Below are 25951 nucleotides of genomic sequence, written 5' to 3' on the forward strand. Positions count from 1 at the left end.
GAAGTTAGGCTGGCCTGGTCACTGCAGGCCTGATCCCGTACCCTGAAAGAAGGAGATGTCCTGAATGTGTGAGACTGTGGGAAACGTGGAGAGAAGTTGGATGTCGACAAGGGAGAGATGAAAGTGGATTAGCCGCCGTGGCGATTTGCATTCTGTGGTGGAACGAAAGCCCCTGCGATGCCCCGAATAGCTGGATGCATGAATAAGTAAACAAACAAAAACAAAAATAAACCCTCCATCTGGATGGATGCTGCCAGGCCCCAAGTGAGAAACAGTAGGGAGGGGAGGTTGGGAGATGGGATGGGGGGGGGGGGGGGGGGGGGGGGGGGGGGCTCGCAATGTACCAGTCACCCCACTCTGCTTCCTCGGCTATAATATTTTACTTCTACTGCCTGCGGGCCGCCCCCCCCCCAGTTACCATATTGCTCTTGCCATCTATCCACTGCTTCTGGCTAGTCTGCCCAGTAACTCCACCAACACACAAGGGAGGAGCTCCGACACGGCACGGACAGATGTTAAGTTGACACACTTTTCTCTGAGCCACATGAGGTCAACATGTCAGGGACCACAAGAGCCTGTCGTCACAGAGGAGGAGACCACCATTGACACTTTTGTTTTTAACCGTGTAACCCCTCACAGCAGGGGTCGTACGCTGATGGTGTCTGCTCACTGTAAAATGATCAAAATGTGTGGTCTTACGGCACCATTTTTACAAGGCTCATCATGTTCAACTTGTAGCGCCAGTGTGATATAAGAGTCGCTCCGGTTTGGAGTTTAGCTTAATAAGACATGTTCCTCTCTTTTTTTTTTTATACCTAATCTAATAGACTCCAGGGACATCCATAAAATGACCATTTGTATATGAATTACTCAGCCTCATCTAAATCCATATAAGAACTTTGGGGCTGTGTTTAACAAAACAGTTTCAAAACATACGCTCAAATTCACATTTTTTAATTGAGTAATTGATGTACAAATGATCATTTTGGGGGGGTGGAGTATTACTTTAATCCTCGGAGGTTGGTGATGGACTGCTTAGTCATAGACAATTCCAGTGCTTTTTTTTTTTTGTTGAGCTGGTTAGATGAAGAGTTGCAGGTGACGGACATTTCTATTGCAGTCCGGGTGAACCTCAAACCTTTTACTGTCCAGCCCTGGCGTATGGACCAGAACAGCCCTGATCTATTATAGCCATGCCAACAACACAGGGTCTGATCACAGTGTTAAACTGGCATCATAACTGTACAGACTTTTGGCATAACTGAATGTCACTTAAATGAATCAGGTTATTAAAATGACAGGGATGTCAAAGGGGCTTTGGCATGTGGAAGTATATTCCATTCATCCAGAGCAGCTGAGTGTACCTATTTCTCTACTGTGGATAGAGGATGCAGAGTTTTCGAATCTTGATCAAGACAACATCCGAAACCAAACAACATGTGGGCTGTTTGCATCAGTGAAAGGCGTTGCTGTCTGGGGAAGCTAAATGGCTTTGACAATGGGCTTTGATGGTCTTTGTAGTGAAAGTAATTAGGTGTGATTGACTGTAAAGCGACGGGTGAGGTCCAGATCAGGGAGGGGAAATGATCTGACACTTGAACCATCCCACAAATTAACGAGATTCAACCGCGCCAGAGCTGAGTTCACCAAGAAGAAGAAGAAGAAGAAGAAGAAGAAGAAGAAGAACATGTATGAAAGCAATGGGATGAGAGAATGAAACATGGCGAGATGAGTATAGTGAGTGTGAGACGCAGACAGACTGGAATAACAGGAAAGAGATATCTGATGCATGTCTCACTTCCTTGATTGTGACCTTAACTAAATTAAGTTGAAGATAAAAGGGATGAAAAGCTTTAAGGTGCAATCTCCCTAGTGTTCTCTGTGTCTTTCTCTCGATACTAAGAGTGTGCCGCAAGATTTAAAACACAAAATAAACATACATATTTAGCTTGAGAAATTACTGCAAGAGGCAGAAAGACTAAATGTGAGCGAGACTATTCCCTGGTGTTTCCTTTAATTGCTAATGAACTATGATATTTATCATAGAATATTAAAAGGATTCCTATGAAGCCAGGCTCGTTTTCCTCATGCTGACATATATTTATGGAAATGCATTGGAAATGGAACAATCTGGGAGGATGAGCATCTTATTGTTTTACCTTCACATACAACATGCAGTCAATCAGATGTTTTTTTAACGCTTGCATGTCATTTGTTTATGAATACTTCTCTTTCCCTGCACGTTTCTATTCACGCCGTTTGCTCTTAGTTGAGATGCAGTGAGCCCTATTCTGTGGCGGCATCATCGCCTCGGGGCAGATTCGCGAATTCGACCGGAGACACAGCACAATCTAATATGCTGTTATTTATTAGAATGGGTGTATGACAGCCGATAATCCTGATGCCCTTGTTCCCCATCTTTCAAGGTAATGATGGAATTCACCAATCTATACTCAGGAGTTCCAGAGCATGCCTTGCACATCCTGCACTCTGGATCGACAGCTCAAATGCAAGGACGAAGAAAAAAAAAAAAAAAAAAAAGCAATTTCCTCAGAGTTTGGCATTCCGCTGCCGCGACATCCATATGCAGATGTAGTGAAAGATCCTTCATTTTTATAACTCATCAGATACCACAAATATATAACCAGGCATGAAAGCCATCAGTGGCATGACAAAAAAAAAATGACACTTAAGGGAATAAACAGGCAGCAAATTCAGAGGCATTTTGCCATAAATCATCATTACATTCTGGAAAGGTCTGTCCTTGTTTGTTATATTCCGTAGCGAGCATGAAGGTCAGCTTTAGCTTCCTAATACCGGCTTCATTTCCCAAGCTAAGCTGAGGAATGGTGAGTCTTCTAGGAAACATTTCTTTTATCTCCATAAGTTTCTGACCTTCACGTCGCTGTAAGGCTATCTCCCCTGGTGATATTGTTTGCCGTGTCGACTGTGCTGCGGAGACACTATGCAAACTCAGAGAGCTAACCCCGTCCGCCTCACTGCGGCCTGTCAGCGCTTGTCTATGATCACCAAGCTGGCACGGCTGCGACGCAGGTATGCGCCGGCCTTCCGGCAGCTGTCAGTGTCACGCGAAGCCATCAATCCACATCTCTGCCACTGTCGTTGCTGACGGGGCTCTGTCGGCCACAGCCAGTCAGACGACTGCATGGAAATATGTCAATTTAGTTAAGCATGCCACACTAATAGACACTTGGAATTTGGAAAATGTGCTTTAGTAAGCAAAAGAAAATCAAAACATCCATAACTGTCGGACAGGAACTCAGAAAAAAGGGAAATAACACACCGTGGTGAGGACATGCTAGCTTCATAGAATCAATACAGGCGATACTGTACAATATAATATTAGTGATTAGTTTGTGTGGATGTGGATCCTCTATAAGTGAATCTTCTTAGATTTTAGTCCGAATATGTAAAAACACCCAAACGCTGAAAACGCAGCCTATACACTAACTTGCTTTGAATTGTATTTTTGTAAATGGAATGCTTTTATGAGAGGAGCCCACTTTTTATTTATGTAAACATACCCTAGGTCATCCTCAGCTTGTGAGAGGTTGACAAGGAGGATGCATAAATAGAAGCTGCAGGCCCATCATTGTCAACATGCCAACTGCTCTCTGCAGAGAATCATAGAGACATGGAGACCTCGTCCCAGCAGGCCTCGCTGAACGGGGGGAAGAAAACACCTAGACGACTGTTACCAGCACAAAAACAAGCTTCTGGAGAGTGAATGTAGGACACAAATTATTTCTAAAATAAACTGAAGATATAAGACCATTTAACTTATAATGACCAGTAAATCATACGCTGCAAGCAGCGTCTTAAATTATTGGACATTTTGTTAAATATCTGTGGCTTTGTCGCTGTGAGATGTTTAATATAATAAGACCAACGTTTTCCACTAATGGACTCAGTCATTTTGAAATATCAGTATACACAACTTCCAGCTGTTGTGTGAACAAAGACAACCGCATTAAAGATGATAATGATGTGTGTTCAATAGTTATATTAACGCCTTGACAGAACCTATTTTTCCACTATAATATTCCCTCAGAGCAACCCTGCTGTATGTCTGCATTCTGCCGGTGTCTGCAAGCTGTTGCAAGAATGGATTGAAGCGGCTGAGTGGGCTCTAATTCACCCAGTAAAAACTTATCACTTTGCAGGTAAAATTTAGTCATAAAAGCAGCATCTGTGGAACCTCTTAATGTGTTTTTAAGGTGTCAATATTACTGTCTCGGTCCATTTTATTAATTGTTTTTACATAGTTTCTTAAACAAGTTCTTTTTCCGATCAAATAATTACATTTGGAGAGTTTAGATTAGTTACAAAAATAATTTCCTTTAATACATAAATCCAGTTGGCTTACATTTAATGTGTGTAGTCAGGTAAGATAGCAGACAGTTGGTGTACCCATAAAAGATGTTGTAAAACTCGCAGGCTCCAACCAATATGCTCCTAAACTTGATATTCCTCAGGTTGGCAATAACAATGTTTTTCAGAGGTTTATATGGTGAACTAGGCTGTGACTCAAGCAACTACAACTTTTCACATACTGAAAGCCGTACTGTATAAAGCAGGCCTGAGAAAAGTTGACAGTAAACATGTTAAACACAAAGTTCTTCGCTATTTCTCTGTGGTACAGTACCTGGGCAAATTGCCTGGACTAAATAAAATGTCCAAATAACTTTATTTTTTTATTTTTTGTCCTTGTTTGTTTATTTCTATGTGCCTAATGCCAAGCTGCATTGTGCTCAAAGCGGCATGTGCGCTTTCCGGCTCCGTTCAAAGCTTAGTGGATTTGACTGGGGTGCACAGTTGACATGTGGGTCCAGACACTTGCCCCAGACGGGGGGCACTGACCCCGGTGATGCCAGCCGAGTACGCAACCAGAGGGGCCTGCTACTCCTCACAAATGCCTTAGAGAAACAAAGTCCAGATGCTCTTCCGCGCTCCGACTCGGCATGAAGCTTGCAACATTGTTTCATATGTCGCCAGTAAAAAAACTAAAAAAAACAAAAAATCCCGCTGTGATGAACCACCATTCTAAACCATGTATAAACAGAAGCATTCGTTTGGGTTTATTCTGCAGTGTTCAACAGTTATTCCCAGTGAAGTAAAGCGATTTGGTAAATGTTGAACATCTGGTCAGTTCAAGAGAATATGGAAATCCACTTAGAGCAAATTAAAACAAATGGGGTGAGCGGGTAATGATTTCATAAGCAATTTCCTACATTAGGATTTCTAATACTTCACAAGGAAAACACGTTTAGCTCCGCACTTGTCTCATCTATCAATCATGCTTGTTGAAGAACTACACATATCAATGCACTTCCAGAGAGAGGGTATAATCTCAAGTTTTATCAACTGGGATTTTTTTATTTTTTTTTTAAAATCAGTTTCCTAAAAGCATTTGTCTGTTTTCTCTCCCCCACCCTGGTGCAATCCTGGCACAAGCTAAATTAATTAAACTCTCATTAAATATGCATTTCATTGTTAATCATTTGCAAGTGAAGAGGATTAGGTCGCAATTTGTGAAATGACATAAAAATCTATCCCTTCTCAAAAATAGCCTCTTTAAATTGCACCAAACCACCAATAGTACGATCCATCAAAAAGTCTCAGCAATAAACTGAGTAAATCAGTAAATCCATTAAAGAGACATTGACCTGTACTTAATTTATATAATACAATGGCCATATGTTTAGTCCATCTGTTAATCCTTATGGATTTGTAAATATACAAACAATAAAACTGTGCTACATTCAGGTCAATAATCGTATCTGTCTGTCTGTCTGTCTGTCTGTCTGTCTGAAACCAAGGTTAGGATCAAAACATGAGGTCTATTTTAGCGCATCAGTTAGCCTTTCAATCTTTAAAATGCAAAATGAATGTGAAAAATGTTTGGACATGATTAATTAATGGGGACGAGGAATTAAAAAAAAAAAAAAAAAAAAAAAAGCCTCTTTGTGCCGAACACTACCTTATTTTCATCAACCTTCACAGAAAACATGGCTGATGCTCGGCATGAAATATTGATGTGAAAAGACTCCTCAAATAACTAACTCAAAATATCTGAAGCACACATAGAATTTTAGAACAGAAAGGGAGACAAGAGCCAAGACTCTCAAGCCAAGGCTGTCAACTGAGAGAAGTAGAGGAAGAGAAAAGAATGATGTGCAACAAGAAAACACTGAATATCCTGCTATGTGTGTTCCAACCAAACAGCTGAAAGAGAAACCGAGAGAGAGCACAAGAGCGGAATACCAAGCTGCTGTAACCTCCAACCCTGCTTCTGGCTCAAGTTCAGATTTCCATTCACAGCATCCATTTAAAGACATTTGATTGTCCTTTCTCTGATTGCATTAGAGACACGTTAGTACACAGAACGGGGAACTATTCAAGGTTTAATGAAAATGTGTAGTCAACGCAGGTAAAGGGCCTTGACAATGTTAAAAAAGTAGCTTGGGTTTAGCAAAGCTTTGAATTTAAAAAGTGTGAATTTCACGACTGCCAAGGTCATTGTGATCGTGACAAGTTCAACAAGCTGGGTGTTGGTGTGGAGGACAATCCCCACTATCTCCAAGGCTGCAGGCAACGTTGCCCATGTCATCCTCATGTTTTATTCATACGAGTCATATTATGGCATTCAGGAACTGAGATCAAAATCTGCTCTGGTAGAAATATTTAATATCATACGTACACTTCATCTGGTTAGCCAGCATGAGAGAGAAGGGTAGACAGACTCTTTCCGCTCATCCATGTTGGATTATTAAAAGTGAAGCTTTCAAAGAGGTCACTGCTCAGGGTAAAAAAAAAGAAAAAAAGAAAAGGAAGAACAAAAAAAAAAAAGAAAAAAGAAAAGCTGTAGCCGTGCATCAATTATCTGGGAGAGTTTGTGGCATACGGAAGACTGTCTTGTCACATTTCCCCATGTGGCTGAGCTACAGAGAGGTCCTTGGCTGACGCTGACATTTAGAAGCTGGTGAATTGTGAAAAATCCCAGCCTGTTTGTCAAAAAATTGGACAAAAGACCACACTCGCTCCTTGCGAAGCCCCTTCAGGCTTGAAATTCCTTCTCAATGTCATTGGTATAACTAGACACAGGCATCCAGCTCTGTCGCTCTAATTTCTCATGTCTGAACAACTGCAACTTACGCTGATCAATACATGGTTTACTGGTGTCGCTGGAGGACAATGGAGTAATTCCAGCAGTTAACGACAATAAATACAGCGGGCTGCCTGCAAATAGTCTTCGACTGGAGGAATGATAATTTATCTGTCGCGTTGCTTGCACAGGACCAGTGATACAGAAAAAAAAAACAAAATAACAACAGCATGATCGCGTTGGAAGTGCAATCTGGAGCCACTTTCAGCCTCTTTTGTAAGGCGACCAAGGCTTCCTGTCTTTACATGTGACCCACATATTGCATGCCACTGCCAGTTCTAGAGGACTCAAACGAAGTCCTTGTAATTATAAATGACTCCGCTCCAATAACTGGTACTATGACTGAACTGTAGCACCAGTAGTTGCTGTGTTACATCTTTAGACATGCCTCTGCATATTATTGCAGGAGAGAATGTTTCTTCTTTCTATGTGGGCAAATGTACCGTGGCACAAAAACCCCCCAAAAAACAAGCTAAAAGTAGCATAATCTGTCTGTTGTTTGGAAGCATTGTATCGGCTATGGGAGTAAGTATGAGATTCCTTCACAGCTGAAAAAGATGACTCCCCCCCCCCCCCCCACCCACCACTCCTCCACATTATCGTCTTCCTTCAGACTTCAATCCTTCTATCCTCCCGTTCTCCTCGTCCTAACTCCCCACCTGCCTCCCCGTCTCTGTCTCTGTGGTGGCGCGGGCAGAAGTGGCATACCTTTGTTCATGTCAATCAGCTGCTTCTTCTTCTGCTGCCGCTCCTGCTTTTCCCGCTCTGCTTTCTCCTTCGCCAGCTTGGCTCTCTTGATCTTCTCCTCCATCTCCCTCTTCTTGTGGTTCTCCTTCACTGCTTCCTGATGAGGCACACACACACACACAGACACACACACACACACACACACACACACACACACACACACACACACAAAGACACAGACAGATATAATCAGAATCTGTCTCATGCCACCCCCACTCTTTTAGCGTCTACGCTACTGTATAGTGTTCCGAAGCGGAAGCATGCCATCAGCAAATTCTTATTCAGAGAAGGGTTTGATAGTTAAGAGATAAGCTGCTGGAATAAACAATATATCATTCCTTTTAATACAAGCATATTTGCAAGGGCTTCTGCACTGCTTTACATATTTCCAATAACACACAAAAGCAGATTTGTTGTCAATAATACATTGAAATAGCTTAAAAAAAAAAAAAAGAAAAAAAAGAAGAAGAAGCTCGATGATCGTCATACATATGTACCATGCTAGGGTATTTCCGTTGACAATATGGGGGAGCCGTTGCATGAGAAAAGAGTAGCAACAGCGTGCCAGTCTCTGAGGAGGGAGACAGAGATATTATCCTCCTCCTCCCCCTTCGTGACCGGCTGAAATGTCAGGAAGGAGTCAGAGAAAAGAGAGGATAATCAACGGTACAGATTCAGCCTTTACAAATGTGTCAGTTTGTTCTTGTGCCAACAGAGAGTAAGATGCAGCCGTGTGACCTTTGGAGACAACAAAATGTTCTCTCATCCCAGGCCTGTGGCAGAGTACTTGACAGGACCAATCATAGGTGCTATGTGTGTGAGAGGTCATACTGTATGCGGATACATGTATGTACGCCCGTGTGCCTATGCTGTCCATGGGCATCTTTGTGATTCTGCGCATCTGTGATGTTCACCCCTTATGTATGCATATGTGTGTGTGTGAGTGTGTGTGTTAGTAAGTGAAGGCATGGCCCTGTCTGTGCACTGATATAATAAGTGGCGACAGTAGACAGTAGACCCCCCCCCCCCCCCTCCCTCATCTAAGGCCCCTGTGGTCCTGATGTGTGTGCCGTGTTGGCAGCTAAGACAGAGGGATTACAGGGATTGTGGGGAAGGAACAAGGAAAGAGCAGCTCATGATGCCAGTCAATAGTAGAGCTTTGCTCCATGTCCAAGGACACAAGCCCTCATTGTCACTGTCTCCTTGTTGCATGACAAGGGCAATGAGAGAGAGGGAGAGAGAGAGAGAGAGAGAGAGAGAGAGAGAGAGAAGCAGAATAATATCAGGGAGTGAATGTGTTTTTTGTATTATGTGCGTTACGAGAACATCAGGGACGTTTTGCTTTGTAAGCTGACGGTGAACTCTCAGAAATCAACCTAGACGTTCTCCCCCTATCAAGGTTGTGTAAATGATGCAGCTGCACTCTATAAGCGCTATCGACTGTGTGCACTTCGCTGCTCTTTTGAATTAGAGCGGACGAGAGCTGCGACGTATATATATATATATATATATATATATATATATATATATATATATATATCCAGCGCCGAAATAGTGCATTTTGTTGAAGTGACGGGCAGCACCGACTTGATTACTGTCCTCATCCACTGACAGGACTCAGGTCATTTCGGAAGCAATACGGCCGCATTGCTCAGCATCCACGGCATAAATTTGGTCGATAAATTATGCAGATTACAAATACAATCCTGCCGGCTAAACTTATTTTAAACAAACAACTAATTCTGAGTGTAAACATGATTATGCAACGTAATTATGTCGCTCTAATCATACAGCACCACTAATTGCCATAGCAACAAATATGTTTTCACCCATCGCTTATTCTTCCCTTTACCATTCTCTCTGACGGCCTCTATTTTGCCGTTGGCAACAACTGATCGTATCAGGTCTCATTTTCTTGCCAACGCTGTATATTGTAGGAGGACGTACAAGAGATAAACAATACACATGGGATGTGTTTTTTCGAAAATAATCTTCAGTGCGGAGAACCAGATTCAAACCTCATCTGAACAAAAGATAAAAGATCTGGTTTCTCGCAAATATTCTGTATGATTGTTGAACAATATTTTGACTGTCTTATTTTGTTGTCTCTTATACTCTCATCTACTAAAGATCAAAGTACAATATTCACAATATGATTCCAGGTGACCCTCACACTGAGTCATCGGTCCGTCGTAGAAGATCGTCATCTATAGTTGTGGTGCCACCCGATGAGAGCTTCGTTATTTATTAAAGCGAAAAACCATCTACTGTCTACTTTGAATTTCTAATTGAGCCAAACAAAGTTTAAATATGTAATACCCATTAATTCCCACAGTCTACTGACGACTTGTTAACTTCTGTGGTCTTCAAACATGACATCATGAAGCACCACAGAACAATTTAAATATTACATAACAAAATCCATTTAGTTGTCTGAATTATCTCGTTTTTCTGCAAATAGATCCCCAGCTCCTCCAGTCCACATGTAGAAGTGTAATTGAGAAAGATACTTAACCCACACATTGCACCTGAAGGCAGTGCCATTGGTGTGTGTGTGTAAGTGTGTGTGTGTGTGTGTGTGTGTGTGTGTGTGTGTGTGTGAATGAACATTTAGATTATATCCTGATTGTCAGGTTGGCATTTTGTAAGGCAACCTCTGCCATCAGTGCAAAGCGCTTTGGGTGGTTAGAAGACTAGAACGCGTTATATGAATGCAATTCCATTTACCATTTACCAAGGAGGTTCATTCATTCCAATCAATTCAACATTTATTTGTATAACCCAAAAAACATTGTCCTCAGAGAGCTTTACAAACTGTACAGCGTCCTCTGTCCTTGGACACAAGGATCACTTACAAGCTTTTCCAGAACTATTGACCACATCGCAAGGCCTCCTTCAGGAAGGCAACTTGCTCAAGTGTCCTAAACGCGACTTCAGAAAGAAAGACAAATATTGAGACCCACTATCTGTTTAGTACTTTTCTAACAAAAACAATAAATATTAAACCCACATTGACAACCACAGGCACATTTTTTTGGAAACATTTGACAAATACAGCATGAGGAGTTGAACAAAAGATACAATAAAGAGTCAGAAGTGGAGCGCAGCGCTTCAAACTAACCCAAAAGGTCAAAAGACTTTTCCCCCCTATGATTACCTACCATGATAGACAGTGTCCTTTGTGGCCTTGGTTCTACCTAATACTCCTTAAAACACAGTGAACCCTGCAGTCCACAGGCCACGTTTATGACTGGCTCTGTGCCCTGAACGCCTCTGGTCTTAAGGTGGAAAATGCGGTGCAGGTACCGTGTACATATTGCTCAGGGGGGTATGTAAATGGTATGCAAATGTCGAATAAGAATCTTCACGAAAAGACAAAACAAAATGTGTGGTTTAGCATAATAGCACCTTTAATGCCAGCTGGAGTTGTCAACAACACTATTGAGGCGGCACATTGAGGCTTTATGAGCCTAAAAGCCTGTCCATCTTAGACACACCGGAGGCCATGGGTGTGACACACACTCACTTCTTCTCATGGCCTCCGGTGTGTCTAGGATGGAGATTATAAGTACACCTCCATCCATAACTGACTGGAAAACTAAATGTTGTGCAACGCAGGTCCAATCTACCAACGAGGGCCAGGCAGCATTTTCCTTTTTTCTTTCTTTTTTTTTTTTTTTTTTCGGGGGTCTGTTCTTTCAATAATTCATGCAATGAACTTGCTGCTCTTCCTTGACCCTGCACAACACAATACATCTCCCACAGCACGGCTCCCTTCCCATGCATGCAAGTTTGCCAATCCAATGAGGGAGCAATGAGTATTTCCAACTGCTCAGTTGCACCAGTGAGCTCACACAGAGAGTGTCGCTGCTATATCTCATTTGAATTTTACAAACACTACAGCGTCTGGGCTTTAAGCTGCAAATGTGTTTATTAGCCATCTGTTACACTGTGTGCCAGGGTGTGGAGAGGGGGGGGGGGGTGTGTAGCTTCAAGAAGTTATAGGTTACAGATTGTGAGACTTCTGCTCTGCGGTATAGATACATTCCCATATTGATAGGTGACCTCCAAAATCTGGTGCAATGATTTTTATGTGTCATGCTAGCGTAAAGAGGAAATAATGAGGAAACATGACAGCGACTCAGCAAGAAGGTGGGAGAAGAGTGGCACTGCCAGAGCCTCATCTTCAGCATTATTAGCATGATTATGATAATTTGTCATATTGTGAAGGAATTAGTAAGCTTTTAGAAATATCAAATGGGCTCCGAAGTGGACGGATACACCCGGAGACACACACACACACACACACACACACACACACACACACACACACACACACACACACACACACACACACACACACACACACACACATCATCATTCTAATCTCATAGATGCTCTATCTTGCTACTTTGGGAAACCGGTCTGGATCTTTTGGTCTTATTAGAAAGTCACTCAATTAACAAGGAAGACTGTTAGCTCATCCCAGCCCATCTGCTGCGCTTTGATAACTCATTAATGGAAAAAAAAAAAATCCTCATCCCCAATGCTCCTGGTCAGGATTACACATACACACCCTGCGATTGCATTTCACTCATACTCTATTTCAGAATATGGCAGCAGCATTAAATTAACAAATTGTTGGACTCTTCGAATACTGTCTCCGTTTGCTGGAATCAAATAATATTTCATTGGCCGCAGAAGAAGGAAAAAAAAAAGAAAAAGAGAATGGGACGGGAGTGAGGGAGAGAAAGAGAGATGAAACAGAAGGAAAATAGAGTTAATGGATTCTCTTATCAGTTACATTCAGTTCTGTGAGGACTGTCTGTCAATGCGTTTACTCAAATGCTCATGTCGGTCGGGTGCATTAAGCCCTAGCTTTTTAGTAAAAGCAATTTAAGGTGACTGTATTGCAATGGGATTCTTTAATACTGCAGATCGCGTTGTGCTGTGAATGCATTACACAGGGCAATGCAACAAAGGCAGAAGTTAGCGAAGATGTTCCGTCTGAGTCAAACAACTCAATATTGAAATAAAAAAAAGGTCTGAGGCACAACCAGGCATATCAAGAAGTTAAATTCAGCGCTCTTCCCTCAAATATTAGCGGCCAAGAAGTCATAATATTCATTGGATTTGCCATTTGGAACAAATCAGTGACGGTTGATGTAGGTCGAGTTTGTCAAAGATAAATAACTAGCAGACATCTCCCCAAAAATCCTTCACTGACAAAAGCTGAGGAGGATGCTGCAAAGGAGCATTCTCAGTTATTTTCACAGAGTAAGAAAATAAAAAAACAACATGCAAGTAGAAACAAGCATTGATTCCATTGAGCAGATGGGATTAGCCTTTCTGTCAGCATAGCTGAGGAGCCCAAAACTATAAATAATATCTGAAGAATATGGTGATTAAAGGATTGTTTTTATATGAATACATTAACGTATAACCAGCCCCCCCCCCCCCGCTGCACAACACTTTATCCCACTCAGTTCCCTCCCCTTATCCATAGCAGGAAAGTTTAAATCAGTAATAAAATATTCATATGCAGCTATTTGCTTGAGAGAATAATTTATTTTCTTGGGTGGATGCCTCTTTTAGAGATATGCAACTCTGGAATCCTTGAGGGAGCGTTGTGTTGTGTGTTGGTGCACTTTGATCAGTGGGAATGAAAAGTTGGTTTCAGATGGGTATTAGAATAAAGAGAGGAAAGGATTTCAGACAAGGGGACCCTGCCATTCACATAAATGGATTGAGAAGACTGAGAGCATGCCCTCTAGACACCAAGTCATCATCCTGACACCAAGAATATTCGGGGCGGTGCCGGGAGGGATGGGCAGACTGTAGAAGGTGGAAAAAACAAAGAATAGATATTTTACAGACTCGTCTACTCAGGGAAAAAAAAGAAAGAAAAGAACTCTGGGTTTGTTCTGAGAGGCTGCGGTGTTTCCTTGTCATTAATATGACCTCTTTAACAACTGATCTGCTTCCCCCTGTTTGCTTTGTTCACTGCTCTCGGTAACCACGTATCCTATAAAACTGCAGCAAGCAGACTTTTCCCACTTGTGTATTCTCTTTCTACATTTACTGTAGAAATGTGGACAAGGATTTAAACGCGTTACATAACAAAACACGGTAAATTGTGTTATAGTGCCGAAGGAGGGGTGTTTATGGAATATATTCTAAAAACATGTCCCCACAATTCAAATTTCAGCAGAAGTAGATAAAAGACTTATTTTCCCTGCATGATAGTTTAAAACTCTCAGGTAGAGAGCGGATGGCATTTTCACCGACTTTAGGATTTTAAAATCCTAACCTCCTCTCTAGACTCATTACCCCCTGATACACTCCAGCGGGATCTGCAATGCCCTGTAGAGATGCACACACACACACAGACACAAACCAGTGCACCTAGTGAGACTGTGTTTAACAGGTAGAGCGGCTTGATCTAGATCTTTTATCAGTAAGACACTGTTATTATCCATTATCCTATTCTAAGCTACTTTCAATATATATATATATTTATTATTTTTGTCTTTTTCATACAGCTCTGAGGTACTAGAAGTTTCTTAATCAGAGCAATTTAATTTCCCATTTGGATGTATAGAACAGTGCATGTAGATTGGAAAAGATGCATTGTTAGCTTCTATATATACTACCTATATCATAATTAATATAATATTTAATTGATTTCTTTACTTCTGCATTCAAACTATGTACTTTTAAAACAAAGGGTCTCGTTTGTGATATTATCTGATCTTTATGTATCCAGATTTAAAACACATGCCAGATCCAGCATGTTGATTGGACCAAACTAATCTCGAATAAAACATCTGCAACCCCATTTTTACGGAAAAGAAGAAGGTAATGCTTTTATTTTAAGCCGCTCTAAGTTAAGACACTTCACACATAAGCTGTACAAACATTTAATGAATGGTTTATAATGTACTATAATGCAGTTGTGGGCAGATGTAAGGACATTTTAAGTGTTTATTAATGTATGGTATTTGTAAGCAATTCAAATCTTCTCCTATGGAGACACATTATCTATCATCACAACTGTGTTTTACTCTATTGTCATTCATTATCTGTTTACACAGCAGCCTCCGACTACAGAGGAGGACCACAGGAGGAGTTGTAGTTGTTCACCAATAAATTATTTAGCAGATATATCTGCTAACAATTACCATTGGTTATAAACTATTTGTTTCTATACTGATTATAGATAATAATAAAGGAGGATTTAAACTAAAGTGTTACAGAGACCCATATTCATAACCTTCAAGACTACGATGGCATTGGAGAAAATGAAAAAATAAATCGTTGGCAGACGCGGTGGCATTATGACCTATAAAAAAATGACATATGGAAGGAAATCACACAGCAGGTGCAAGAACTTAGAAGAAAAACTGAAAAGCATGTCAGGGCCAACCAAGGGAATATAAAGACCAAAATAGGTGGTTAGAAAATACGGTGCACTCTCCAATACCTTGCAGTATTATACGAGGAAAGTGAAATCCCCCCCCCCCCCGGAATTGAAACTCAAAGTTGATTGGTTCAGAAGCACACATCTTGATGGACGGTGTAATGTTTCACTTGCGCGTCTTCACCTCAGCTAAAGGTGTAGAGGAGCTGCTTAACATTACTGGCCATAGCAAAACAATGGAGTCGATTTTTTTTTTCACTTAAGATATTCCAAAACCAGCCGTCCAGTAGCGAAAGTGACACTGCACGTCATCTGTACTTCCCTCGGCACATTTATTTATTAACTACACTGCTTTTTTTTTTTTTAGACATGCGGTCGTAATTAAGCGACGTTATGTGATGCAGATTGTTCAAGTCAAATTTCATAGTGGTGCAAAGTAAGAGACCCTTGTGTGTTAAGTTTGTTTAAGTTGAAATATCGTCCATCATGTGAAAAATACAGTTTGTCGTGTAAGATTCAACTATATAAAATGCACCACATCTGCTACATGTTTATTCTAAACATGAATAAACACGTGCAAGTAAGCTGTTGGGAGCATGCATGTATACAGGGCAGCTACTCCTGCTGGAAATATGTTCCCGCCCACATGAGCTTCATCCATAAAAGAATAACATTGTAATGTTCGTCCGGACCTCCTGAAACTCCCGATGAAGACGTGTGCGTGTTTAACACACAAATTCAAATGACACCCGGTGTGTGTAATAAGGGGGTGGAATTGTGTGCGAAAGAATGCACATGTGTGGGTGGTGGCTTCTGTTAGCCTGTGTGTGTGTGTGTGTGTGTGTGTGTGTGTGTCAAATTGGAAAGAACCATAAACATGAGACTTTGCATGTATATGTGCCAAACCATATATAAATATATATATATATATATACTCACCATGAAGAGGACGCGGAAGTTGGCCAGTTCTCCGAAGAAATCCTCCACTCCGACCGAGTGGGGGTCAAAGGCAAAATAGCTGCCGATGCTCTCGTAGAGCTTCTGCATGTTCTTGTGCATCGTGGACAGTTTCTCATACTGCTCACGTGAATGCTTGGAGAAGTCGTGAGAAAGACAGAGTTAAGGGAAAAACAAAAAAAAAATGGAGAAAAAAACACTGCTGCAACCAGCAATATAATGACACCACACACATATGTTCATCCATGACAAAACAAGGCATATTGAGCAATGATCACTTCAGTCTTTATTGCATTAAAAAAAAAAAGCCCACCTATGTCAAGGTCAACAAAACAAAAGACTGGATGAAGGAGGGTCAGAGACAATCTAATGTTCCATTACAATAACCTCTCTAACTCACTTTGGAGTCAATGCCATGGTGAGCTAATAGCTGCAGCCCTGGAGTAATGGAAAGGTGTTTTGTAGTCAGCAGCATGACACAGATGGTTGCTGGAAAAGCTTATTGCAGTCATTGTTCTATTGTTTCTCCCAACAACAGTGGGGTCAGTTTGTTGTGAACCTCACAGCTCACGTCGCACTGTGTAATTTACTGAACAGGCGAGCACTTTTCTCCTGGTGAATGGCTATTGACAGCCGGCATCAGTTCAGCATTATCACAGCAGCCACTGACCTCATGGAGACAGCACTGCATGTGAGTCTGAGACTCCAAGACTCAAATGCACACAGGACACAGACACAGACACACACACACACACACACAGACACACACACACACACACACACACACATACATATCCGCCAGCAGCTATAATCATACATGTACTTACTTGCAAACATAGACAAAAAAGAAAAAGAAAAACACTACCCTCAATATAAACTCCACCAGCACCAGTTTCAATGCATCAACAATTTGTGCCCAACAACATTAAGTACGTTCGGTCAAAATGGCCATTGACCTTTGTTTTCTCTTACAAAGAAGTTTGATTAACCCGGCTGCTCATCTTTCCGAGGACAACAATGTAATCATAACAGATAGAACCGACTGTTCAGAGCAAGACAATAAAACACAAATTGCAACAATATGGTTTTTGAGTCAATATCTTTTTTGTGTTTTGGAAGCGTATGCACTTTACAGTAAATCATTTTAGTGAATAGAGTGCATGAACTGGTCAGAAGTCCAAGTCTCTAATTCTAAATGGCTGTCTAAAGGGCTTTGCGTGGCCAGGCATGAACACAAATGCTTGACCTTGAACTGAAGATAACTGTGATTTAGATTGCGCCGCTATATACTAAGGCAGCAGCGTCACGGGTCCAGAGGTGCACACACCTCTCCTGTGATCGTCAGGGCTAAACACATTACCGAGATATCGTTTCAATTTGTGATTAACCGGCCATTATTTTTTGTGAGAACCACTGTTTTTCTACAATGCCATTTATTCATGGGTCGTTTGTTCGTTGTCATCTTGGTAGACGTCCATGTTGAGGGTCGGGCGTGATGTGCTTGTGCTCTTACTGTTCATATGGTCACATGTTAGGTCTCTGTGTAACTGACAAGAGAATAAAAGCGCTGAAAGGCTAGGCTGGTTGGATTGCCTCCCTGCAAGTGTTTACTACAACAGCAAATATCATTGGCACAGTCCAGGTTAGCAGCCAGCCCACACACGGGCCCGATGGATGGACTCATCCTTCTGTCTGTCCTCTTCCCTCTCTTTATCCCCTTGTCTGCCTGGACATGATTTATCCCCCTTGTTTCTGTCAGCCTGTCCTTATCTGTTCTTTTGTCCACCTCCCCCTCACTGCACTTGTGTGTGAAAACTCAGGGGCCCGGTAGACGTAAAAGTAAAACTTTTTGCCAAAAGAAAGAATTTTCTTTAACATCCACACCTGACAGATTTCTACTGTAAGTCTTGGAATGATTCTTAGCAAATAAAAAAATAATCTCTTTCTAGGTCCTCAATCTGAATATCGGTGCTTAATCCCAAAAATACTACTGCAGTCAGTTTCAAGTTCTAGACTGTGCTTCACTCAAAATACTCCCCTCAACGACGCCTAATTGGTCACAATGGAAACATTTCTACAAAGGATAAAACATGACAAGCTTGAATATGTATATGTAAGCCAAACAATTAATGTGTCAGCAAAAAGCAGCAATAGACATGTGTATATTTTGTCATGGAATTCATTATTAATGACATTTAGATACATTATTGATTCCTCTCTACAGCAGAGTCCTATAGTGCCTTGAGCTCAGGAAATCTTAAGGTCACAACTGTTGCCTTCCTTGTAGAACGGTAGTTTAAAAAAACAATTTGAGGCAGTGGTTACTTTTGCTGCTTGTTGTGGCTTGTGGCTCTCTTATACACATGTGTGCACATGCACGGTGGTAAAGTGTCCCGTTGGGTCCTGGACTGAGGCCGACTGGGCTTTTGCTCCTTGTATTTCCACATCAAAGACGTGTCATATTGATGGAGCCTGACGCACACTATCCTGCAGCGAGACAGCCGGTATGCTGGAGCCTTCATCAAATATACAGACACACACACACACATATATATATATATAGTACACATGCACATGGTCACAGACCCATTCTTTGACTGTCTCTCTGTCAGGTTGTCTTTTATTCTTGTCTTCATCTCACTTTCTCACAGTCATTGTAGCCTTTATTGTCTCCCCTTCTCCAAAGATCTCCTTTATAATTCTTTCTACATTCCCCCTTGATATTCTCTCCATAAAATTCTCTCACTCAAACAAAAAAAAAAAAAAACAACCTTTCCTTTCTTTCTCTTGTACTGAGAGTGAATTTTCATCGGCAGGCTGTCTGAGCCGTGTCCGGTATTCTCGTCAGGGAGCGAAAGCGACGGGTCTCAAGCTAAAGCGTCACGCAGCCTCCGGTTTGCCCCCCCCCCCCCCCCGACCCTGTTTGTGCCTCTGCTCTCCTCTTCTAGCCGTCCTCAGAGAAGCGCTGCACTTCCTGCGCACTGCACCTCAGCAATGCAAAGCAAGACAATCGCTCCAGGGCTCAAAGAGTGCTCAAAGTTGCAAATGTACATGCTACTAAAGATATCCGGGGATTTTACGCTACGGGTCAGATTAGAACACAAATACACGATGCAAACATGAGCACTCTACAGCTCAGTGCCTTTCTTGGAGTTCTGCACAGCGCAGGACTTTTTTACGACTATTTCAATAACTGAGTCTGGAATAACTGGAGGATAAACAATCAGAGTTCAAAAAGGGCTTGTGGAATAGTAGCATGTCACTTAACATAACACACTAAGGCTTGGCCTAAACAACTCCAGTTCCCGACAGCATCTCATCCGACAGCGTTGATTTACAAAGACAATGTCAGACGTGAAATGTGAAGTCGATGGCGGTGCTCTGCTAGTTCGTGTTTTTATAATTCTCTCTCTTTCGCTCTCTCTCAAATCTCCCGTTGTTGCCAGAAGCCGCCCTGTCCTTGTTAAAGTCTCGACTTAGTTTCTTGTGCTGCCACAGTGTCCTCATTACTGCGTTTAATCAGTCACTTTTTATCTGTGTGTGTTTGACGCGCCAAAAAGGGTACATTTAACATCAGTAAGCTCAGATTAAGGGCACTCATTTTTAACACCACAAAGTGACATCAACATCATATCCAAGTCAGACTTACCCTTGATGTAATAAAAAAAAAAAAAAAGAAAAAAAAAAAGAAGAAGCTTTTTGGAGTCTGACTCGATTCAATTTTGTGATAAAACCGAGAAAAAGAGGAGAAATGAGCCAAAACAAAGTTAAAACAGTTTTTACAATGGTCACCTATGAGGATGGCAATAAATTACCTGGTTTGTTTACCTGTGTGCATGAGAGAGTTATTAAAGTGCTGCATAAAACCCAACAGTGGGGGCCCAAAAAGCCTCCTTAATAAATCTCCTGTAACCTAGTTGCATTAATGTTTATTTAATGCTTTTCCTATGTGCTTGCTGGCCCCCTCCATCCAAGGCCCCACACTAAGCCTGCTTTTCTCCAAACCCCACCAACCCTGCTGCCTTTATCCCCACACCTACTGCCAACAGCCCCTGTGGGCCAAATTACACCAAAGCTGCCCACTGACTGGACACAACCCATCATGTTGAGAGCGAGAGCAGGATGAGAGAGGGATGAAGGAATGGAGTGCAGATGTAGGGCACGAAGTGAGAGAGAGAGAGAGAGAGAGAGAGAGAGAGAGAGAGAGAGAGAGAGAGAGAGAGAGAGAGAGAGGGAGAGAGATGTACATTTTTAGATACTCAAATCTGTGTATGAATGAACCAGCTCTGATCTAAGTCATGTTTTTTTATTGTATTACATCTAAAATTGTTTGTCTTTGCTTCATCATTTAAAAAAAAAAGAAAAAAAAAAAAGGTCCAATTTGTACATTACAGCGAAAGAGTCAATAAGCAGAGTAAGTTCATTAACACTGTGTCGTTGTGTTTACAAGGGTTTCCTAGTCCAGTAAGTCGGGATCCTAAGTGAGGAGGACAGGACCATTCTGATGCTGACAGCGTCCTGAGTTGGGCCAAAAGCACAGGCAATCGGGCTCTCAGAGGGTATTAGCAGAGCAGCCAGTTCCGGAAAATTGGGATGGGACCTGGTGCTGAGGTGGGTAGAGGGAGGAGGGAAGTGTGTGAGAGGAGGGAGGGTATAGTGAGGAGAGGGGAGGGCATGAAGGAGGGAGGATTTGCCAGCATACTGTACGTTTTAAAGATGTAGATCACAGTCACATATCTGAATCTACTAAAACTGCGATTACTCTGCGTGTGAGCATTAATACATATCTATAAATATCCTTTTAGCAGTGCTGGTTTTTATTTAATACACTACACCTACAAAGTCCAAAGGAAATGAAAAGTTATGAAATAGATATAAAAAAAGCAGCCCTGCTAGAGCCTTTACAGCCATGCTAGCAGTTCTAACAAAGCGACGGTGCTTTACCTCAGCTGCTTTGAGCTGATTGCTCACAATGAAAACGTCAACATGCTGATGTTAAGCAAATAATGCCCACCATCGTATTTTAGCATGCTAATATCTACCGCTATGCAAATTAGATGACAAATCACTTACGTTAATACAATTCATCCTCTGGGGATCATGAATGTCTGTGCATCAAGGCAATCCATTTCATTTCCATCATAACTTTTCACTCCAAACCAAAATTGACAACTTCAATATGCTGCTCAAGGAAACTCAGCAAAGTCATGATTTGTTTTTCTGCCAATGCATTCAGTAAACGTATTTCAATGGATAGGTGAAAACTACTGGTGGCACTACATGAAGAGTCAGGGGCTCATAAACTTTAATTCATATAATTAAATCTGCGGTAAACATGAACGTCTGCATCAAATTCCGCTGTCACCAATCCAATGTTTGTTGAGACATTTAACTCTGGATCGAAGTGGACAGACCAAATGTTCGACGGGCCAACATTTTCAATTCAGGAGTCCTGCAGCGACCGTATCCAATAACGAAAACAGCAGAATTATCCCTTAAAGCAGCAATAGTTGTCTAGTGTCTTTGAGCCGACACAGATTTCCGAACTGATCTGGATAAAGAATGACTTGATACCAAAAGAACAAGAGACAATTAGTTTTAGGCTTCTACAATCTCAGCTTGTGTGAAATAGGAGCCTGGGAGGCCAAGAATAAAGAATTCAAGTCAGGTTTATTTCACATGGTGAAAATAATTAAATCTGTAACAAACTGAATGGCTTAGTGAAACAATACTACTCTCTGAAAATTGCTGGACTTTGTCCAAAGTAATCAAAGCAACACCTTGGATGAAAATCAATCGTGTGCCATCGAGAAACTCTATCCTGTTGATCCGTCTTTGTCACTGCACACAGGCAGATATACACTGCACGCACGCACACACGCACACACACACACACACACGGTACCACCCCCCCCCCCACACCCCCCACAATCCCTTCTGGATTACAGAAGGTGCCAACAAAGTGGTGATTACTTGATGCCATCTCCCTCCCCTTCACAAAATGTAATTAATGTAATACTTATTGCGCCACTGCAGCGACATCAAACTCTACCTTAACCTCAGTGTCATTCATTATATTCATTCAATATATATATACATATATATATATATATATATATATATATATATATATATATATATATATATATATATATATATATATATGTATATATGTATATATATATATATAATGTACATAATATTATATATAATATATAGAGAGTAAAGAGCAATAGCGTATGCATATATATTTAATAACTGTGAGGGATGTTTTTACACATCACATGCTCACTAAATCATATGACCACTTTGGCACAGGGATCACGACCTTTCTTCTCTCTACACTCTTCTCCATCATCTCCCCGACAGCTCCTGCCTCCTGCCTCCTTTTTTTTTTTTCCTTCTTTTTCTTCTTGAAATTAAAAGCCAGATTTGATGTCAATTTTACTGTCAATTTATTCTGCCCGTCTGCCTCTGAAATATTTATACCTGTAGAGAGGAAGGTTGTTTCTGCTTAAGCATTCAAAGCGCTTCACTACAGCACCCAGCTGGTGTTGGAACAACTCAATGAGGGGCAGACTGTTGGTCGTAATGACTACATCTGATAAAGGAAAAGAGACCATATAAATAAGATATGAGGGGATTAGGTCCATGGGAATGACCTGTTGAATCATGTATAGGCTATTAAAAAAGCTGAGAGATAGCACGGAGAAATGAGAAAAATTATTTGCTGTCCACTATAATGGTGGAGTGTGTGTGTGTGTGTGTGTGTGTGTGTGTGTGTGTGTGTGTAAAATCAAAACACTGCTGTTAAGATTAAGATTATTGAGACACGCCCACGTGCGCACACAATTCCGCTGTTGTCATCCTCTCATCCTCTTTCAAAGCAATCTCATGTCACATCAATGCCCACGGCCTGCGTGCCTCTCGGTGTAATGTTCAGAGTGGTAACATGACAATGCAAATCCGCTGTGTTTACAATGTTCATACTTGTGTCAAACTGCGAAAGGTCGAGTCTTTTTGTTTCCCCCTGACGCTGATCTAATCGGTACACATCAATCCCTGCCACTCCGTTACAATAGCTTGGAGAGATGCCCCTTGAAGAGACAAGTATGTGCAGGAACACAGACGTAAGGTAAGCGCCTACGCCGTAGTACACAGCTCAACATCCACAGGAAACACAATTGGAGTGCATGTTTCAATATTTATTATTTGGAAAAAAAACCCACCCGTGAGTAATCTTTGCCAGCGATACCCGGCGCTGCACGTTCATCGATTAGGTCGTCAATAACTAGGACCACCTCGGCACACAGCTGTCTGAATCTGGTAGGACAAAAAGAACACAATATGTTCCTTATATATGTTCCTTATATAACCAACAATTCTTAGTTTGAATATTTCATTTTGTTTAGATTCATTTACTGCACACCTTTGAATACTTGAAATAACACAAGTGTGTCTCATTTACATTGCCCCAGTTTCTGACCCGGCTCGCTTTATTTCTAGATAATATATTAGCCTCATTGCCTCCTACTGGGATCACAGTATGATCAATTTAAAAGACACGTCTGGTTGTTCTACCGAGGGAGTGCAAAGAGTGTGTGGGACGCACAGTATGGACTTGTTTCCTTGCATACATGTCGATACCGTTGTACGCGAGTTTCATGTTCTGTCTCTCTGTTTTAACAATTTGCCTCGAACAAGTGTTTCACAAAATTACTCACACGCACACACACACACACACACACACACACACACACACACACACACACACACACACACACACACACGTACGCTCATTGTCAAGCCTGCTTTCATCGGCTCATAACTATCGCAGGTGTGTTGCAGTCCTACTGATCTGTCATAAACAAATGGCACATTAAAATTAATTCAACATGACTTCTGTCTGTTGCGAGGTTAATATGAATAAACTTTATGTACAATCTTGTGTTTATCATCAACAAGAACAACCCATCTATAATGTTGTAATATATCTATTTGAATTTTCATCAATTATCCGATGTGACAATTAAGTCTTCTGGTCTGCAGGGCATGATGAGCATGGGAGGCCCTTCAACAATACAAAACACACAAAAACACGGCACCAAGCTGCTGCTGCGATTTGAAAGACATAAATCACTGCAGCTGCTGCGTCTCCATTCATGCAGCTACTTTTGCTTATCTTCACTAGTCATTACAATGTGGCAAAGCAGAAACATTACACATGAAATCTGAAACAACGCTCGGAACGATAACAGCGAAACCATGCAAATGAATGTTAAAAAAACCCCCAAAAACAAATTATCACTTATACCGACTGACAAATCACAGTTGTCTGGATTATCGTGAAGTGGTAAACTCTTTCTGTACAATCTGCTACTCCTAGCGGCTTTAAAAATGTATTTGAAAAGTGCTATTTGACACACAGTACGTCCAGATTACATCTTCTTCCTGTGATCACGGCGTATAAAGCTGGAAATGGGACCTCTTAGGTGGCCACTTAATACATGCCTCCAGAACAGAGCAGTAATCAAGTCAGGCAGTGGCGTTTGCATAAAGATATCATGTTGGGCTGCCTTTGATGTGCGCCTCTTGACTGCTGGGAGTGTCTATATGTCAATGGACTCTCCTGCCTTCAAGCTGGACCGTTTCAACCGTCTGTGCCGCACAAGCAACGCAACACGGACTATAGTTGAATTTCTTCACAATATGTAAATATCATTGATGTGCTGTAAATAACTCAACGATACCACCGAGCGTGGATCTGTATTTACATGGGAATGAGAGCAAGGGTTAGCCACTCGATACGGAGAATATTATTTCCACAGTCCACAACAAAACGGAGGATATATTCGGATCAATTAAAAGTGTGCGTTTGTGTCTGTGAATGGGAGACGTCTGACGCCTATCAAGGTCAACTAGTGCTGTTTGTGCACAAATCATTCAATTGCTCAAATAAAATGAAAATCAATGTCTAAATTGTTTCGCTTATTCATTCAAAATACGATAAGCTACCTTTTCGTCAAAAGGTAAGGCTGTCTGGAGCGACCGCTCGTATCGCGTTGACACTCACGGCCTTCCCGAGCCTGAACGGTGGATACGAAGGTGGTTCAAGTAAGCATAATTCAGTGCAAATAGTCAACAATCGGTCAAGCAATTTGTTTGTAGATAAAGTAATAATGGTGGCAAGAGCGATAAGAGATGGGCTGGAAGAGAGAGATGGAGAGATGGAGAGAGAGAGAGAGAGAGAGAGAGAGAGAGAGAGAGAGAGAGAGACTGTATATTGATCAGATTCCTTCAGCACTGGCCCAGCAGCTAGCGTGACAGAGTACAGCTCCATTCAATAGCCTTATCATTACCACAGCACAAACCCATTCAGGAGGTCAGCCTATTTGGCCTCTGGTTCTGTGTGTCTGCGTGTGTCTGCGTGTGTGTGTGTGTGTGTGTGTGTGTGTGTGTGTGTGTGTGTGTGTGTGTGTGTGTGTGTGTGTGTGTGTGTGCGTGCATGAGTGCATGGAGAGGTGGAAAAACAGGAAAGGAAGAGCACATTTCAAATCTCTAAGCCAATGACTGAGACCACTTACAGCACATGTCTTTGTTCGGAGCCCTTTCAGCCTGAAGTGTCTTAAGAGCAGCAGAGT

At 41.6% G+C, this 25951-nt stretch overlaps 1 protein-coding gene across 1 annotated transcript in view; it reads right to left on the minus strand.

Annotated features, from left to right (window-relative positions):
- diaph2 (diaphanous-related formin 2) overlaps positions 1-25951 on the minus strand; it is a 356685-nt gene that overhangs the window by 47450 nt on the left and 283284 nt on the right. The window contains 2 exon segments of the mRNA XM_068715129.1: positions 7895-8030; positions 16293-16457. Of these exon segments, the coding sequence (XP_068571230.1) occupies positions 7895-8030; positions 16293-16457 (301 nt within the window).

Source organism: Cebidichthys violaceus, unplaced genomic scaffold, assembly GCF_023349555.1.
Source record: "Cebidichthys violaceus isolate CVI_PGR_0920_01 unplaced genomic scaffold, fCebVio1.0.p SCAF_2, whole genome shotgun sequence".
Classification (NCBI taxonomy): domain Eukaryota; kingdom Metazoa; phylum Chordata; class Actinopteri; order Perciformes; family Stichaeidae; genus Cebidichthys; species Cebidichthys violaceus.